Source organism: Budorcas taxicolor, chromosome 11 (genome assembly GCF_023091745.1).
Source record: "Budorcas taxicolor isolate Tak-1 chromosome 11, Takin1.1, whole genome shotgun sequence".
Classification (NCBI taxonomy): domain Eukaryota; kingdom Metazoa; phylum Chordata; class Mammalia; order Artiodactyla; family Bovidae; genus Budorcas; species Budorcas taxicolor.
Genome location: NC_068920.1, coordinates 40,860,852 through 40,880,004, shown reverse-complemented (window position 1 = coordinate 40,880,004; position 19,153 = coordinate 40,860,852). Strand labels below are relative to the sequence as shown.

Genomic DNA, 19,153 nt, shown 5'->3' with positions numbered 1-19,153 from the left:
ATGATCTCAGAAAAAAAACCCACATCTTGTTATCCACTTTTTTTTGGTAGAGATAAACCTGAATTGACTCAAATATATTTATTGGTTTCAAAAATCGAGCTTTCCATTTTCAGAGGCTGATAGGTGATATGGGAATAATTTAAAAACTAAACCTATTCTAAATGGATTAACTCCAATTCAGATGTATTTTAATCATGAAACAATTCCTGTGTCACCAAAAGTTTTTTAAAAGGCAAGAATTAATATCACTGAGCACCTCCTGTGCTAGCCCTCTCTGCATAGTCTTCTCATGCAATTTCCACATCCCTGTGATTCAGATATTATTCCTTCCCATCCCCTTTCACAGATGAGGAAACCGAGGTTCAGAGTCACTGAGTGATTAACCCAAAATCACACAGCTTAGAAATGTAAGTCTCAGAACTTGACCCTAATTTTACGACATGGTCCAAAATCCATGGCTATTCTGATATACAAAGCTGTTTTGAGAACAGCCTGGTGTATTGGAATTTTTTAAAATTAAGAAAAAGTGAACTTCGCAAAAAAAAAAAGTTAAAAGAAATTAGCTTATGATTCTTTGTGTATCTCCAAAAAACTCTGTTAGAGATACATTGAAAGATATTACTAATTCTCAGCCGTTCACTCTAACCAGTTGGTTGCCCATTATTGTTGTTATTGTAGTGACTGTAGGTAACTCCAGGCCACATTCCAAACATGTGACATCGTTTAAACAGATTCCAATAGGATTAAAGACATTTCCCTGTTGTGTTTTGGGTTTTTTTCTTCCTGTCAGAAACTCATGTGCTTTACATCGAAACTAGATGGTGATAAAGCTTTTCTGTTCTTGGTTAGTTTTGAAATTAAGTTTTGTTTTTTTCTTAACGGTTGTTTTCTGGGGCAGCTTTAGCATCAGAATAACATAACTGTGCATGCTCACTTGCTCAGTCGTGCCCGACCCTTTGAGACCCCATGGACTGTAGCCCTCCAGTCTTCTCTTTTCATGGGGATTTTCCAGGCAATAATACTAGAGTGGGTTGCCATTTCCTTCTCCAGGGGATCTTCCTGACCCAGGGATCGAACCTGTGACCACTGAGCCATCTGGGAAGCCCAACACAACTGGCTCCTTTCTTGCCTGTTCTACTTACATGCTGCCCCCTTTGTTGCTCATCTCTGCCCCAGACTCCTCATCCCCACTGACCTGCCTGGGATGTGAACCGTGCTAAAATCACAGAATCATGCACTTTTTAGAGCCAGAAAGCACGTCTGAAGGATACTGACTGGATGCGCAGCAGCAAAAGGCACCATCTCTCTACTTTTTAATCGAGTAAATTGTTCCAACATTTCTTTTTAAAAAAGAAATAAGTGATACATGTTCATTGGAGTAATAAAAAAAAAAAAAAAAACACAGAAAACAAAGAAAATAGAGTTCAACTTTGTGAAGATACCCAAAACAGATTGTTTTCTAAATGACTGTTAGTCTTTCCAAATAGAAATATTTATGTGTGAGGGAGACAGATAGTCCTTAGGCATGATGCATTTTGTTACTTTCATAGAGACTCGGAGTCTAGAAAGCTGTGCGCTCCACAGGGCCTGCAGGGTGGGGTTGTGGGAAATTCGTCGTCCTTGTATAGTCTGATTTTTTTTTTCCCTGCTTTATCCTTTCTAAGTTTGGGGTTGTGTGTGTAGGCCAGAGTGGCTGGTGTGCTAAGGATTTTCTTCTTTTTCCCAGACCCCAGGCAGGCGCAGTCCTCCCCGCCCTGGTCCTATGACCAGTCCTACCCCTCATACCTGAGCCAGATGACTCCTCCATCCATCCACTCCACCACCCCGCTGTCCTCTACGCGGGGCACCGGGCTGCCCGCCATCACCGACGTGCCCAGGCGCATTTCAGGTAAAGACCACACTTGATCTCAGAGCCCACTCTGGTGCAAGGGTGGGACTGGGGCTGCAGGGTGGGCCCAGCTGTCTCAGCTACGCTCACAGTAAACTCTCCGTCAGAGGCTTGTAGACAGGGGTCCCACAGCTGCAAACCAGGTTTTCCAAATTACAGGGCTAGTGAGGGCTTGAACTTAAATTGAGGTCAAGAGCCTGAATCTCCACCAGACATGGCATCCTTTGCTAAGAGGACACTCAGTGTCCCCAAGGTTCAGTCCTGCTGAATTGCATCCCCTTCGGTTGGCGCTGTCTCCCAACTGGGGCCTTCTCCTGAGGGTCTTGTGCCCGCCCGCCCAGCTTTCCTCTGCTTGCGTTCCTTTCTGTTCCTAACATCTGCCTGAAAGCCAAACTACAGCCTGAAGGCACAGCCCTCTGTTTCTAGAGGCTCTTAAACACCCAGGAGTTCCAGGTAGCCAGTTCAGAGAGAGAGAAACTGCACACTTCAGATCCCCGTCAGACAGACACGAGTCACTCCAAGGACAGTGAGGCTGCAAGAGGCTTAAAGGGCCACGTGTTGTGGCCTCTGAGCAGCCAACTCAAGACCCAGGCAGTGCCATGAATCACACAGCTCACTGCTGTTGCTCGCAACGTGGCAGCCCCCAGGGCTCACCGTCCTCTCTTCCCAAGGCACCACGAAATTCTGTGACTCATGGTGGGGGTGTGTGTGATCAACATCCTGGCCTCACCTCCCCCCTCTCATAGAGCGTTTGTCCCTGGGAACCAGAGAGTATCCACAAAGATGTCAGATTGACAAGTGGAGGAAAGTTAAAGGCTCTCGGCCAACCCTCTGAGTCCTGTGAATAAGAAAAAAAAATCTGTCATATACCCCCTGCATCCGGACTGCAGCCCTGCCCCCATCAATTCAGATGCAGCCCTCCCCCGCTCCCCCCCACCCCCTCTGCAAGAAGCACACACAGTCGGACCCTCTATGTGTCCAACACTGCTCTCAGCGTTCGGGCTCCATGCACCTATTTGACTCCTGGCTAGGTTAATGCCTTTCTTTCTTTCTCTTTGTGTTTCTGTCTCTGTTTTCTCTCCCTCTCTCCTTTTCTGCAAAAGCTCGAAGCCGGTACTCGCTCCGCCGGGTTGCACCACTGGCAAGCTGATGGGCCGCCCGCAGGCTTGCAGGTTGCGATTAGCTCAGACTCCTTTATTTCTTTCAACTTGGGAGGAGGGAAGGCTTTGTTTCTGAAGCGAATGGCAGGAAAGGGCTCTCGGGTCCTAAGGCCTTCACCTTTTCTGCCACAGATGGACTCCCGTAGGGGTGAGTAGGGAAAGCAGGGGTCGGGGGGTGGACGGGAACCTTCAGAGTCTTGGGAAAACCACGTGACCCTTTCTCATTCCAACTGCTGTTATTGTCATGATCATATGGTATTTATTGGGAAATCTGCAGAGTATAGAACTGTAGTGATCACTTCCCTTTACTGGAACGACTCCCTCCTTTAGGCAAACGTCAAGTAAGGACACGGGAAAGGATGAGGGAAGCACAGAGGGGTAACCAGGGCTGATGCAGGGTCACAGGGACAATGTTGGATGGTGTTGAGTTAGTTCTGGTCCTCCCTTACATATTTTAGGCTGAGTCTGTTTTTGTCTTACCTAGGGCCAAGGTAACACTTGGCCAGGACAGATTTGTGCAACTTTGCCTCTGTTTAGGGTTCTCTGGGGCTTCTGTCTGTTCAACCCTCTGTGGCTGAAGCTGTTCATCCTCTGGCTTTACCTGGAGGGGAAAAAAAGACCTCAGGGAGAGATGGCAGCTTTAGAGACATTTATCTCCAGCATTTTCTTTCTGAGGTGTATTCAATGGGAAAACGTTGACAATAACACTGGAAAAAAAAAAAAAAGCTGCCTAAATGGCGTTTTATCATTTATCATGTGTAATATGGAGCAGCCAGGTTATTTGGAGGCAGTTTAATGAGATCTACTGAAAACATTTGCATGAACGAATATTACACAGCTTTTCTCATTTCACGGAGGAGGCAGAGACTGGTTTATTATCCAGCCATGTATTAATCTGAGGCCAAAGGTAGGAACGGGCTTCTGCTTGAAACTAGTTTAAACCTGAGTTTAGTCCAGTTTCTTCCTCCCACCCCAAACATCTCTATGAGTTGTTCCTGGCAAAGTAGCATGGGGCCAGGGTGGGAGGTTCTGTGTAAACATGAGAGCAAAGAGAACAGAAAATCCCTCTTGTCAGCGTGTAACGAATCAGGAAGAAAGAACTAGATGTCAACTGTCAGGGAACCAGAGGAGCCCTGCTTCCTCTGACCTTGCTCTTGGGTGTGGGGCTGCATCCACGCCCCAGAGCACTGCCTGGTGGACTACAGGGCCAAGTCTTCAGGAGTGAGCCCCATCTCCAGTTCCCTTGGGACTGGTTCTAGGACACTCCTTGGACAGAAGTCTGTCTCATAGATTCTCAGGTACCACATTGCATACTTTCTATCTTGTTATTATCCCCCTCAGTATCGAAAGGTGTCCCTAAGTTCTAGGATGCTATGTCTCTATAACATGGACAGCTAAAATATTAACCTCTGTTGCCATCTCCAAGCAGTTCTGTGTTCACTTTTTGAGATGCTTTCCAGAATAGTTCCTGTTTTCTTTTAGTGTAGAGCAGTCCGTTCTCATCTCCCTAATCAAAACTTTCTCATATGAGCTTGGGTGAGAAGGAATACAGTTCATCACTTACACAGTAAGGGTGGAGGTCCAGGCCCAGGTTTGAATCCCAGCTCATATTAGGCAAGTTTCTCACTTCTTGGAAACTTTTATTATTGGTAAAACGGGGATATAATATTTAGCTCTTAGGGTTACTATGGGGATTAAATGAGATGCATAGGTGTAAAGTGTTAGGGCAGGCCTGACACACCGTATGTGTGTCACACAGATTGTAGCTGATATTAAGGAGCTAAAAGTGTTTTGTAAAAATTGTATGTCTATTTATAATTTGTAGGCAAGCCCTGACTTAAATGAATCAGTTGATAAAAATCTAAACTTTTAAAGGAGTTATTTGCTTTATGAAATGGGTGGTCACAGAGTATATTTAAAACAAACAAACAAAAACTCATGAAATACTTAAATAAGTTAATACTATATGGCATTCATAAAGCACTTAACACAGTGCCTAACACATAGAGTACTCAATAAATATTTGTCACTATTATTATTCCATAGACTAACTATGAATTTTCATAGAGCTAAAAGAAATTGGGAGGCATTCACAAAAAGTCAGTAAAGCACTAAGAGAAAATAACTATTCATTTATGATGTCAGAAGACAGAAAATGTTAAATTACACTTACATGTAATTAGGCATGCTAATGTTCTTTTCCAAGGGATCATAAGCATAAAAGTCACCAGAAATATCTTTCAGAAAGGAATATTCCTAAGGAAATTCCATTTTATCCAAGACGACCATTGCAAAGAAATACCACAATTTAATCTATTTAAAGACCTTCAGAGAATCCAGCTTTACAACTTCCTTTTTTGTTGTTCTTTCTTCTGAGTCATTTATCAAGTGTGGCTGCAAATGCTCAAACTTAATGAGTTACAATAAAGACAATAATACTATACCATATATACCCTGTTGTTGTTTAGTCACTAAGTTGTAGCCAACTCTTTTGTGACCCATTGGACTGTAACACGCCAGGTTCCTCTGTCCATGGAGTTTCCCAGTCAAGAATGCTGGAGTGGGTTGCCATTTCCTTCTCCAGGGATCGAACCCAGGGATCGAACCCACTTCTCCTGCATTGACAGGTGGCTTCTTTACCACTGAGCCACCAGGGAAGCCTGTATATATGTCCTGTTGGTGGTGGTGGCAGTATTGTTTGGTCGCTAAGTCACGTCCAACTCTTTGTGATCCCATGGCTGCGGCTCCAGGCTCCTCTCTCCTCCACTATCTCCCAGAGTTTGCTCAAATTATATATTCTGTAGTTTCCCCCACATCCTTTATGGAAGCAAGGAGTAAATAAAATAAGATGATAAAGATACATTACTTGCAATCCCTACTTTACTGCAAATAAAGATGCAAAACCAGACATCTCAAAGTTTACAGGGGGCAGTTCCAAGATCCAGGAAACATTTCTTTAACCTTGAGTAGCCTTCAGTACTATAAGAAGAACAATAGCAGCAGTTATAAGTTTATGGCTGAACAATAAAGTGTTGTCCTGTAACTGACTAATAGGGCCGACCTTATTGTATTGAGTTTAGATATATCCAGCTGAATTATAAAAATCAAGCGGAAACCAGTCTAGAGAGATCTAATGCCGAGAAAGCCCTTGAGGGTTGGTTCCTCTCCCCACCAAACTTACAATGATAAATATGGCCTTATCACATAATAATTGGGATTTAAGTAGCAACCCCATCTAAGAGTCCATGGAATTCTCCAGGCCAGAATACTGGAGTGCGTAGCCATTTCCTCCTCCAGGGGAGCTTCCCAACCCAGGGATCGAACCCAGATCTCCCACATTGCAGGTGGATTCTTTACCAGCTGCGCTACCAGGGAAGCACTATAAATGACTGATAGGGTTGACCTTATTGTGTTGAGTTCATATCCAGCTGAATTATGAAAATCAAACAGAAACCAGTCTAGAGGGATTTAGTGCAGAGGAAGCCCTTGAGGGATTGGTTCCTCTCCCTACCATACTTACAGTGATAAATATGGCTTTATCACATAATAGTTGGGATTTAAGTAGCACCCCTGAACACCCAGTGATTTTACGTATTCTCTTATTTCATCTTACATGATTGTAAAAGAACATTCACCCTACAGAGGTAGCCAACGTTGTTTCTCACTGATTCTATTAAAGAGCAAGGTGTGTGGGAAGGCAGGGAGACTTGACAACAAACCAGACCACTGCATGGCTTCATCACTGTAATACTGTTATCACTCGTGGCATTTTTGATGTTCAAAGCACTTGTGAGGCTTAACACAAAGATTATAATTACTTTTCTGGAGCTCGTTAAAAAATAGTATGTAGACACATAATTACTGACTTTCAAAATGTATTTTATGTAATTATACTCTTACGAAAAGATGTCTAGCTATTTATTGAATCTTATTCTTTGACTTATGAGTCAGAGTATGAGCTATTGTTAGCCTTCTAACGGAGACTGTACATAGGTTTATTCATTGCAAATAACTCCTCCCATCTCACCCATGTAAGTTATAAGTACCTTGTTTGGGTGGGTGGGTGAAACAGAAAAGAGTACCTTTATTACTTTGCCAGGCCAAGGGGGCCACAGTGGGCTAATGCCCTCGAGACTGTGTGACCTACCCTGGGGTGGGTAGTGAGGAATCTTATAGCATGCAAGGAACAGGGCATGATCAGCTCATGGATGTTCTTCTGATTGGTTGGAGGTAAGGTAATGGGGAGTCAGCATCATCAACCTCCTGGTTCCAACCAGTCTAGGGTACATAGACCCTAGAAGTATCTTGTGTGCGTGCATGCTGAGTCCCTTCAGTCGTATCTTGAAAGTCACAACTCTTTGTGACCTTGTGGATGTAGCTGGCCAGGCTCCTCAGTCCATGGGATTCTCCAGTCAAGAATACTGGAGTGGGTTGCCATGCCCTCCTCCAGGGGATCATCCCAGTCCAGGGATCGAATGTGCATCCCCTGCATTGCAGGCAGGTTCTTCACTGCTGAGCCACCAGGGAAGCCCTGAGGTATCTTAGATTAGCCTAAGTCTGTACTGCTCTTTGGCATTTTTTTCTGTGGTCTTGGTCGTTGTACCCATGGGCCTCTGTGATCCTTTTAGGAAGTTTCTTAGATATGTAAGACACATGAATTAGATATACAGGATCATATATGTTGTCTGCCTTGGGGTCCCTGGGAGAGACTAATACAGGTTATATGGATGTTTTTTCTCTACAATTGTAGGGTTATTTTTACATAAGACAGCATTAAGAACTATAATCTTTTTGAAGATCTTTTTTTTTTCTGTTTAAGCAAGCAGTCTTGAATTTATTCTTTCAAAATATTTAAATATCAACAAATGCCACTTGATCAACTATACAGGACCACTAAGATGTCTCCATTTTTGTGACTCTTAGTTGGTAAACTATAATATTCCAAAAAGTCAGCAGAATAGGGGTTAGTCTGATAAAGAAAGTTCCTAAAAACTATTTTATTACTTCTACAAAATCTAGAAATTGCAGAGGAAAAACTCCATTTGATCACTCAAGGTCACTTGGCAGGATTGTTTCATGTCATTTCAAAGCCAGCAATGTTTGATGTAGTTCATTTTTAAATATCCCTTCTATAGCTGAGTTTCTGTCAGTTCCTCTGGTTTGAGGGTTTGAAACCAGCAGCTTCAGTAATGTGCCAAGTATATGTGGATGTTAATTTTAGCTGGGCCTCTCTTAACTCACAGGAGGGAGTGACGCCTTCAGAGAGGTTAAAAGGAAAACTCCAGCAATTAAATCAGAAAGGTAAAGCAACTATAATAAAACATTAGACCATCTACTTTTTACTATAGAACTATTCCTTTATTAAGACCTACCTGTTCGGTAGACACACCTCTGCCATCTCAGCCACGGGCAAGTAATTAAGTTTAATAGGAGCCACTCTTATTTTGAAGAAGTTCTCTGTTTAAAGCCACAGAGGGGGAAGTTATTAAATTTAATGGACCCTAAACAAAGGCAAGCCCTGTGTTACCAAGTGAATATTCAATATTCTTCCCTATAATATTGACTGTGATTGGTTGGGTTAATTTTGCATTCTGTGAGTTAAAACTCATCTTCCTTTCTCTAGAAATAGGATATTTTCTGACACAAGCAGAGGGTATTTTTATCTTATTGCTGTAGGCCCAGTTTCAAGGGCATCCCTGGACCTCAGCTGAGCATAATTTTTGAGTTTCTGATGCTGAGGATACAAGAATGATTTCCATTCCTATGAGATTGATTAGGGATAGTTGGCCCAGCTCACAAAGTTGACAAAATTTGGCTGTGTGACTAGTTACTGTTATTTGTAGCTAGAATGAGCTACCAAAGCCCAGGATGAACCTGGGTACAAGGTTCAACTGTGACCGTATACGTGGTTCTTGTCGATTGTTTTCATTGAGGGTTTATTTTTGATAACACGTATAGCCACCCACACGTGGAGAAAAGACTCAGTAATGAAAGCGATCATGCTTAGGCGGGGATGGCAAAAACGTGGTTACATATTTTAGTGAAAGATTTGCTGTAATCCCTTTCTTTTCATAGAAGTTTGGGTGCTTGAACCTAACTTGAGCAAAAGTATTAAAGTTAATTTTCGAATGACGCCGTGGCTTCTGTGGTTCACCGGGATCCACATGAGGGTGGAGGCAATTGAACTTGAGGAAACCTGAGTTTTGGTTTCATTGTCACTAAAGAGTCTTTGCATCTTTCTCAAATATGTCAGTTAATTTATTACACCTGCATGGTCTCGTGTAAGTGAGTTACTCAAAACTGTCCAGCCACTTGTCTCAGAGGTTCTTCAGGGAGTATGATTGTGTCTGTCCAGGGATTTGTTGTTCTTAGGACTTTTGGTAAAGAAAGCTTGTCTGACCTGATAAATGCTAGTGGAAGAACTAAGTTATGTCATTCCCTTCAAAAGAGTAGAAACATACTATCATGTATATTGGTTTTTAAACTAATGCTTATTTTTTAGAGCGGTTTTAGATTTCCAAAAAGTTGACCATAAGGTGCAGAGTTACTATATCCCTCCCCAACACCATCTGCACCAGCCGTTTTTTCTTGTCATTAACATTTTGCTTTTGTTTGGTACATTTGTTCACAGTTGACGAACCAGTATTTGTACATTATTATTAACTAAAGTCCATCGTTTACAATAGAGTTCACTCTCCGTGTTGTATGCGCCTGTGGGTTTTGCCAAATGCTTAGTACCATGTATCCACCATTACAGAGTCACACAGAATAGTCTCATTGCCCTGAAACGTCTCCTGGGTTCTACCTACTTGTCCCTCCCCACCTGCCCTCTTCACCCCTGGCAGCCACCGATCTTTTTCCTGTCAGTATGTATTTTTAGAATGTGTTTCACTTTTGTCTGCTCTGGCTCTTTGTGGCTGCATGCTGGCGTTCTCTGCTTGTGGAGAGTGGGGGCTACTCTTTAATTGTGGAGCACGGGCTTCTCAGTGCAGTGACTTTTCTTGTGAAGCACGCGCTCCAGGGCCCACAGATTTCAGTAGTTGCTGCATGCAGGCTTAGTAGATGTGGCTCACGGGCTTAGTTGCCCCTCTGCAGATGGAATCTTCCTGGACCAGGGACCAAACCAGTGTCCCCTACATTGCAAGGTGGATTCTTAACCACTAAACCACCAGGGGAGCGCAATGTCTGTATATTTTTGCTGTTTCCAGAATATCATATAATTGGCATTACAGTAAGTAGCCTTTTCAGACTGGATTATTTCACTGAGCGTTATGCGTTTAAGGTTCCTCTATATCTTTTCATGGCTAGATAGCTCATTTCCTTTTGCCACTGAATGATATTCCATTGTAAGGATGTTATTAAATTGTTAAAAGCATTCAGGCCATTCTCCCTGCACCTCTGAATACTACCACACCATTTCCTTTTCCACTAATATTTGTTCCATTAAACACTTACTGAGCACCCACTATATGCCGTAACTGTGCTAGGTTGTAAGAATACTCAAGAACATGTAAGACACAGGCTTGTCCTTGAAGAAGCTGACTTAGTGATATTTCTTTTTAGAAAGCATTTCATGCATTCCTGCCTGGGGGAACATTTCCTCTGTCTTAGCCATTGTCACCAAATGGCCCAGATTATGGCTTTCCTTATCTTTGGCTCATTTTTGAATGAAAACTTTCTTCTCATAGGAATGGTTTTGCTCATAGGAACATTTACTATTTAGGTGGTTGTTCCTGTTGACTCAAGTACTGAACTGGCCCAGCTAAAAATAACAATCCATTTATGTGGCTACTTAGCTGCCTCCCCAAATACCCAACTCTCCTAGGTAACTGTGTTAGTCACTCAGTCGTGTCCAACTCTTTGCAACCCCACAGACTGTATTCCGCCAGGCTTCTCTGTCCATGGAATTCTCCAGGCAAGAATACTGGAGTGGATTGCCATTCCCTTCTCCAGAGGAACTTCCCAACCCAGGGACTGAACCCTGGTCTCCTGCCTCACAGGCAGATTCATTACCGTTTGAGCTACAGGGACGTCTCTCCCAGGAAAAGGATGCTGTTTATGTCCCAAGAATGCCTGGTGTTCTTCACGTGTGTTGTGCTGTTCCAGTTTCAGGCCAGCCCACTTTTCTGCGCTGCCCAGACAGGGCCGGGCTGATCCTTCTCAGGCATCTTCTTCCCAACCATCCACTTTCCTCCAGACGAACCACTCTTTCATCCTTCTTTGTACTGGACACACCTCTAATGTGTATGTATCTTCCTTTGATAATAGTTAGATTACATGCTTTCACCCTCTCAGGGGAGACAGGCTTCTTCAAGGACAAGCCTGTGCCTTACATGTTCTTGAGTATTCTTATAACCAACACAGTTACGGTGTATAGTAGGTGCTCAGTAAATGTTTAATGGAACAAATATTAGTGGAGAAGATGACAGGGGAAAAACGAAAGAAGAAGATAGGGAACTTCCTGGTGGTCTGGTGGTTAAGACTTTGCCTTCCAATGCAGGGGCTGAGGGTTTGATCCCTGCTCCGAGATCTCAGATCACACATGTCACATGGCCTGGTCAAATTTAAACAGAAAAGAGCAAACAAAAAAAAAGGGGAAGATGGGCATGTGGGAGAAAATTAGAAGTAGAAAGGGAAAAAGGAAAAAGAAGGAAAAAAGTTCTTATTCACCTAGGACAACAAATAAAGGGCAAAACAAGAGAAACTTTTGACTGATAAGGACAGGAAATAGCGCAGTAAGAGTGTGCATGAGCAGTGTATATTTTTATCTCCAAGTCTCTCTGAAATGTGTTTCACATTTAGAACACATATCAAGACTGCATCTGTTTCCAGAACTTGCTGCTAACAGTTAGTAATCATGCCAAAACATACTTTAGGTCCAGCTTGAAACCAAATGATCAAATAGAGTTTTTGATTTCTAATTTAGAGTCTGACATTAATTATAGCTGTCATGTAATAAAGTGTCAAAGTCTTTTCTGAGAAAACGATAGAAACTACATTAACTAAGCCATAAACTGAAGCAAAACTCTTCCTCAAAAAAAAGCAACAGATCTGGTTGGGACAACTATCATTTCTCATAAAGTCTTATCTTCTGAATTTTTCCTGTTCTCCCCTCTCCTTCTCCTCTTTTTAAACTCTTGTTGTACGATGAGATTTTGTGACAGAAGACCTCACTGTCCTGGTCAGTGGTCTTTGGGCAAACCACACTTGCTCAGTGGCCCTCTTGAGGCCTGGCATCCAGAACCAAACTCTTTCATTCTCAGCCCCTGTTGGTGCCGGCTAAAGTGGCCTTGGTTCTTTGGTGACCATGTTACACTGTTTTCTTATGGGCCTCTTTCTGTCAAGCTGCATTTCTTCCACTTTTTTACTTTTTCAGGTTTTTTTTTTTTTAGATCCAAGTATGGAAATTTATGGTTATTCCTGTTGTGTGTGTTAATTGCCCAGTCATGTCTGACTCTTTGTTACCCCATGATCTGTAGCTCACCAGGCTTCTCATGTCCATTTCCAGGCAAGAATACTGGAGTTGGTTGCCATTTCCTTCTCCAGGGGATCTTCCTGACCCAGGGATCGAACCCAGGTCTCCTGCATTGCAGGCAGATTCTTTACCGTCTTGAGTCACCAGGGAAACCCACTTATTCCTGTTAGGTTTTATGTTATTTAATTCAGGTAATAGCTTCTGCCTGTCAAGAACTTTGAATTTTTATTAATTTCATCCAATATATTGGTAGTAGCCTCTTGCTTTCTTTCCTACCTGAGATGTCTTTCCTTAGTTCATTTCAGCCAGTTCAAGTCAGTTCAACAAATACTTGGTACATGACTTAAAATGTGCTTAGGCAGGCAGTGAATAAAAAGACATTGTCTCTGGCTTCAGGAAGACTTCAGTCTCATTCAGAAGACAGGATGAGACTATGACATGGTTATATGATGATACCAGCCCACATGGATACCAGAATATGCAAAAAATGCTCAGGATTTTAGTGAACGGGGATCTCTTTTGACCCCTGCATAAACTTAAAGTCTTCTCTTTGAGGAAATTAAAAAGCAATTCCCTTCTGCTCAGATATTTTTATTCTGAATTGCTTCGACAATTACATTTTCAGCTGAAAAAAAGATTACACTTGTTGACATGTGTGGTTTCATAATGTTTCTTAAGACAAGAATATACAAGATCTTGTCTTTTCCCAGCTAGATTGAAAGCTCCCATAGGCCAAGGGCCTCGCCTCCTAATCCTTTGCTATCTCTCCAAGACTTCAGCTAGATTGAAGACTCCCCGTAGGCCGAGGAACTGGCCTTCTTATCCTTCTCTGTGTCTCTTACTCCCTCTCTGCTGTGCATGTGGGTGCTCATGGGAAGTTCTTGCCTGCAGAAGAGAGGTCAACCCAATAGTCCAGGCTGCATGCCTCAGGGTTGATTATGCTCTGACCATAGTTGTTGTTTAGTTGCTAAGTCATGTTCTTTGGGACTCCATGGACTATAACCTGGCCAGGCTCCTCTATCCATGAAATTTCTCAGGCAAGAACATTGGAATGGGTTGCCATTTCCTTCTCCAGGGGATCTTCCTGACTCAGGGACCAAACCCAGGTCTCCTGTGTTGGCCAGGTCTCCTGTGTTGGCTGGTAGTCTTTGCCACTGGGGCACCAGGGAAGCCCATATTTAGGAATTGGCTAATAGATCTAGAAGTGGGTTTATATAGGAGACTAAGGACAATTGTCATTTACCCCGATTTCGTATTCCATATACACAGATATGGTCCTCGCACATGATTATATCATAGAATTTTCCACTATCATCTTTTAAAGTGAAGGAATACAGTTAGCTATGTGCTGTAACATATATATGCACATATGCATGTAGTCATCTGTTCCCTACATTTAGAATGAATATACATGTAAATATCCTTGACTGGGTCTATTATTTGGGATATTAATATATATCAGCAAGGCCGCTGCTGCTGCTAAGTCACTTCAGTCGTGTCCGACTCTGTGTGACCCCATAGACGGCAGCCCACCAGGCTCCCCCATCCCTGGGATTCTCCAGGCAAGAGCACTGGAGTGGGTTGCCATTTCCTTCTCCATCAGCAAGGCTACTACTTTTTTCAGGAAAAATAGGACCATTGAAACCCCCATGTTTTAGTATTATTTTGTTACTTTATTGAGCATTGACTTCTCTGTGCTGTGCTTAGTCACTCAGTCACATCTGACTCTTTGCTGCCCCATGGACTGTAGGCCGCCGGGCTCCTCTGTCCGTGGGGACTCTCCAGGCAAGAATACTGGAGTGGGTTGCCATGCCCTCCTCCAGGGAATCTTCCCAACCCAGGGATTGAACCCAGGTCTCCCACATTTTGGGTGAATTCTTCACCGTCTGAGCCATTAGGGAAGCCCATGATTACTGGAGTGGGTAGCCTATCCCTTCTTCAGGGGATCTTCCCAACCCTGAAATTGAACCAGGGTCTCCTGCATTGCAGGCAGATTCTTTACCAGCTGAGCTAGCAGAGAAGCCCTTTGACTTTTCAGGAAGTATTAATTGATCACTGCTTGTAGAAAAAGGGAAAGAGAAATTGTGTGATAATATTAAGTTAGTTTTTAGATTTGTTAATACATAGAAACAGTTGTAAGGGGAACTTAGAAAGATACATTTAAAGAGGTAACTAAACAGGTAAAAAGCTTTTTTATCATTTAAATTTTATATGATAAAATGCAGATAATGGCTCTTTAGCTTGAGTTCAAAGTCATTTTGGGTTTGTATTTTGTTTTGAACAGTTTATTTTCAGAAACAAACATATATTATTAAACTAGGTCAGAATATAAGTGAGTTGGTGTGAAGCAAATCTAGGATCCCATTTGACTAAAATGTCTAAAAAAAATTTTTCTTTTGATGTGGCTCTCAAGAAATTCAGGAATGTCTAGTCTATGAAAGTCATGTAAATTAAAAGTCTGCTCAAGTGACATTGTCCCTGAATATCTCAAAGGATTTCTTCACCAGGAAGGTGTCATATCTTTTCTAGAGAGACTTTGGCCTTCAGTGACCAGCTTAGAACCAGCCAAGCATGGTGGACTGGAGAAGCCCATGTTTCTGTATCCAAACATTGGCTACAGCTCTCTCCAACCCAAACGGTCACCATTCCAGCTCCCTGTTGTCATTAATAATAATGCTGTCATTAATGGAATAATGATAACAAATATAAGGACGGTTATAAACACTCCACCCTATGACAAGGAGAGCAGTGATTCATGATAAATCAATAATATACCCACTGATGTGGTCACATCCACATGTAATTAAAAAGAACCCTTTCTAAATAACAACTACAAAGGAAATCAAACAAGCCTTGGAGAAAACAAAAAAGTCTGATAATACTGTTGTGGTACTCATTATTAAAAATAACAAACTTGTCAGCTCCCATACTATACCTTGGGAAAACAGGGATTCTCAGTGTTACCTAAAGATATGTTGGAGAATTGACCTTAAAGATTCTGAAAAGGAGAGTTTGACCTCCTGGGTGGTTAACAGAACAAGTTCCATTTTTTTCTGACCTTAGAGGTTAATTGGTTGTCAAGGGTACCCTACCTTTGAAGCTTTAACTGAGTCTTGGTTTTAGATCCACTCTGACAATCTCTTTTAATTGGTGCATTTAGACTGTTGACATTTAAAGTGACTACTGATGTAGTTGGATTCACATCTACCGTATTCGTTACTGTTTTGTTTGTACTAGTGTCGTTCTTTATTCGATTTTTTCTTTTACTCTTTTTCTACCTTTTGTGGTTTTGAGTGTTTTATTTGATTCCCTCTTCTCTCCTTTCTTAGCATATCAGTTCTGATTTTTTTTTTAACCTTTTTTTTTTTTTTTTTTGGTCATTGCCCTAGAGTTTGCAATATACATTTGTGACTGCTCCAGCTCTACTTCCAATAACATTATACCACTTCATGGGTATTGTGAGTACCTTGCAATCTATAAACATTTGCATGTAGGTTTTGTGTAAACATAAGTTTTCCACTTCTTTGGGTAAATGCCAAGGAGTCCAAATACTGGATGGCATAGTAAAAGTATGCTTAGTTTTGAAAGAAACCACCAAATTGTCTCCCACTGTGGCTGTACATTTTGCATTCCCACCAGCAATGAATGAGATTTCTCATTGCTCACATAATCTCTGTGTGCCTTTATTTTTAAAGTGAGTTTCTTGTAGATAATGTCCAACTGGGTCTTGTTTTTTGATCCACTCTAACCATCTCTGTCTTAACTGATGCCTTTAAACTACTGACATTTATTGTGATTATTGATATACTTGGAGTGGTTTCTCTTTGAAGGGTGAGTAAAGTCTCAAATAACCTATTTAATCTAGCAAATGATTGAAACATTTAAATTTGGGACATGTACCTCCAAAGAGAGTAGAACCCAACAGTGATAAAAGTAGCAATTGTTGAGTAAAATTGTGTTGAATTGACTTGGCTTATCAGAAAAACATTTCTTGAAAGGCCCAGGCATATGGCATGGTGATTAAACTCTCAGAGCATCATTGGAAGTGTGTTAGAAACAGCACTCGGCTTGGAATTGAGGAACCTGGCATTTAATCTTGGATGTACCTCTGAGTTCTTAAGCAAGTCACTTAATTTCCATGGGTTTTAGTTTCCTCAGGTGTGAGGTGAGTTAGTTGGGCTAGAGATTCATAAAGCTTTGAATGTCTGTGATACTAAAATAAGGCCTGAAAGCACATAAGAAAACTGGATACTGCCACCTATAATAAGAATAAAGGCTTGATTTATGAACTAAATTTATAGAAATAAATACTGCAGATGTCGAGGAAAGCTTTGTCTTGTACTTCAGTTGATTCTGATGAGAAGCAACATGAGATCAGGTTAATTAATGCCAAAGTACATTCAGACCTTACCCGCAGCTGAGCTTCTGTACATGGTGAAGCCTCATATATGTGGATGTGTGTGTCAGGGTCTGCAGACAGATTCTTCAATTTAGAATTAAGAAACTTTATCTCATTGATGTTTTACACATCCTTGCATGGCTTTATGCAGTGTATCTGTGTTACATCTCTTTACTTGAGGATGGTTATAATGAAGTACACTTTATCTCATTGGAGAAATGAGAATCTTGTAAGCTAAAGGTTATTAAAACAGAAGAGCAGGTGAATTCTGTTAATAAAAGAATACATGGAATCAAAAGACCAGACCTTCTATATTGAAGAAATTAGATCTATTTAGAGATTATATATTTAATGATTTATTTAGACATTTATATTTATGACAAATATATTTATATTTATGACATTTATAACAAAATTCTGTTTAGCGAAATATTGCTATCACAGTTTTTTATGTCTGTGTGATAAAAACTTTACTAATATGGTGATGAATCAGAGAAAAGCTCAGAAAGCTTTTTCTACTGGTATATGATGTGGTGATTAAACATTCAGTTTTTGGAGCCAGGCCTCTTCACTCACTAGCTGTGTGATCTTGGGGTTATTACTTAGCTTGTCTGTGCCACAATTTTTCCATCTGTAAAATGGGCTACCACTAACCTCAAAAGGAGGACTAAAAGGTAGCTAATATATGTAAAGCCCTTAGAATGATGCCTGGCACACAATACATGTTAGCTATTACTAGGTAAGGGTAGGCAGTTGAAAATAAGAAAGTATTATCTGTGGACATGTGCTGTGAAAAAGTAAAGTAGGGTGACCTGATGAGTAGGGTGACATTTAAGCTGAGACCCCAACAGCCAGGAGGCGTAGCCCTGTGTGACCCCCCAGGCAGTGGGGAAGGCTAGCGCTCGCACCCTCACCGGGGAGCAGAGCGCCCAGTGGCTGCAGATGCAGCAGATAAGATGCGTCAGAGAGACGGGCTTAGGGTCATGCGAGGTCTCGCTGGTCAGGATTAGAAGTTTGGATTTGCAGGGACCTGCAGTGATGAGCCACCAATAGATTTTAAGTAGGGTCAAAATATAAATGTGTTTCTATCTTCCAAAGGTCACTTTGGCCCTTCGGGGGAGAACTGTGTAGGAGGATGAGGGACAGACCAAGAGCGTGGCTGGGAGGCTGAGGCAGTCGCTATGGCAACAAGATGGTGGTTTATGCTCAACCTGGAAGGGTGGGGATGGGGAGACTGTGGATTGGGGAGGGGGGGCGGTGGTATCTGCCTGTATCATCAACATGTTTTAATCATACTCCCCCCCGCCCCCATCATTCATTTACTTTGAAAGGAAGAATATTGCATCCTCTAAAACCTTAATGTTTATACACTGTTCCTATACCCTGGAGTGAATCGGTCATTCAGGAATTGCTTGATTTATTAGGTGAATACAGAACCACCCACCTGGAAAATTCAGGCTAGCAATCCACTCTGAGAGCTGAAATGTTTGGTTTGGTTGTTTTCATTGACACATTAATTTGATTATTTCCAGTAGCTCCCTTTCCTTGTCACGCTGCAAACCCTGATTGCGGTGCAATGAAGTGCAATGATGAGATTAATTGGGGGGACTGACCAGCATTGTATTTTGTCCTCTTAAAATGTAGGTAGTGTGTTTTTATATCTTTCATTGCCTTTATCTATTGCTAAGTCACTTCAGTCATGTCCGACTCTGCGACCCTATGGAATGTAGCCAGCCAGGCTCCTCTGTCCATGGAATTCTCCAGGCAAGAATACTAGAGTGGGTTGCCTTGCCCTCCTCCAGGGGATCTTCTCAACCCAGGGATTGAAATCCAGTCTTTTGAGTCTCCTGCATTGGCAGGCAGGTTCTTTACCAACTAACACCATCTGAGAGGCTCTATCCACTGCTATACACGGCTTTTAAAGATGGAATGAAATGCTATACTGGGGCTTTTAGATGATCATACAGAAAGCGTGTGGCAACAGCCCTGAAGGGAGGAGAGCCCCGAGCAAGGGGCTGGGGCTCATTACATCAGGCTTGCAAGCCCAGCTCCTGCATCTGAGACAAGGAAAGCTGGGTGAGACACCAGCATTTGTCTTCCCTGGGAATGGAGTCAACAACCCCACACAGCTGCTTCCCAGAGGACTGAAAAATAAAGACATGGCTTAAATTGGGAATAACTTGAGTTGATAAGAGGTGAGGGACTTGTTCTAAGCAGAATCTCAAGCACAG

At 42.1% G+C, this 19,153-nt stretch overlaps 1 protein-coding gene across 1 annotated transcript in view; it reads left to right on the top strand.

Annotated features, from left to right (window-relative positions):
- The window catches only part of RUNX2 (RUNX family transcription factor 2), a 342,616-nt gene that overhangs the window by 186,228 nt on the left and 137,235 nt on the right, over positions 1 to 19,153 (top strand). The window contains exon 6 of the mRNA XM_052647807.1: positions 1,727 to 1,888. Coding sequence (XP_052503767.1) covers positions 1,727 to 1,888 — 162 coding nt within the window. The remainder of the gene's footprint in view (positions 1 to 1,726; positions 1,889 to 19,153) is intronic.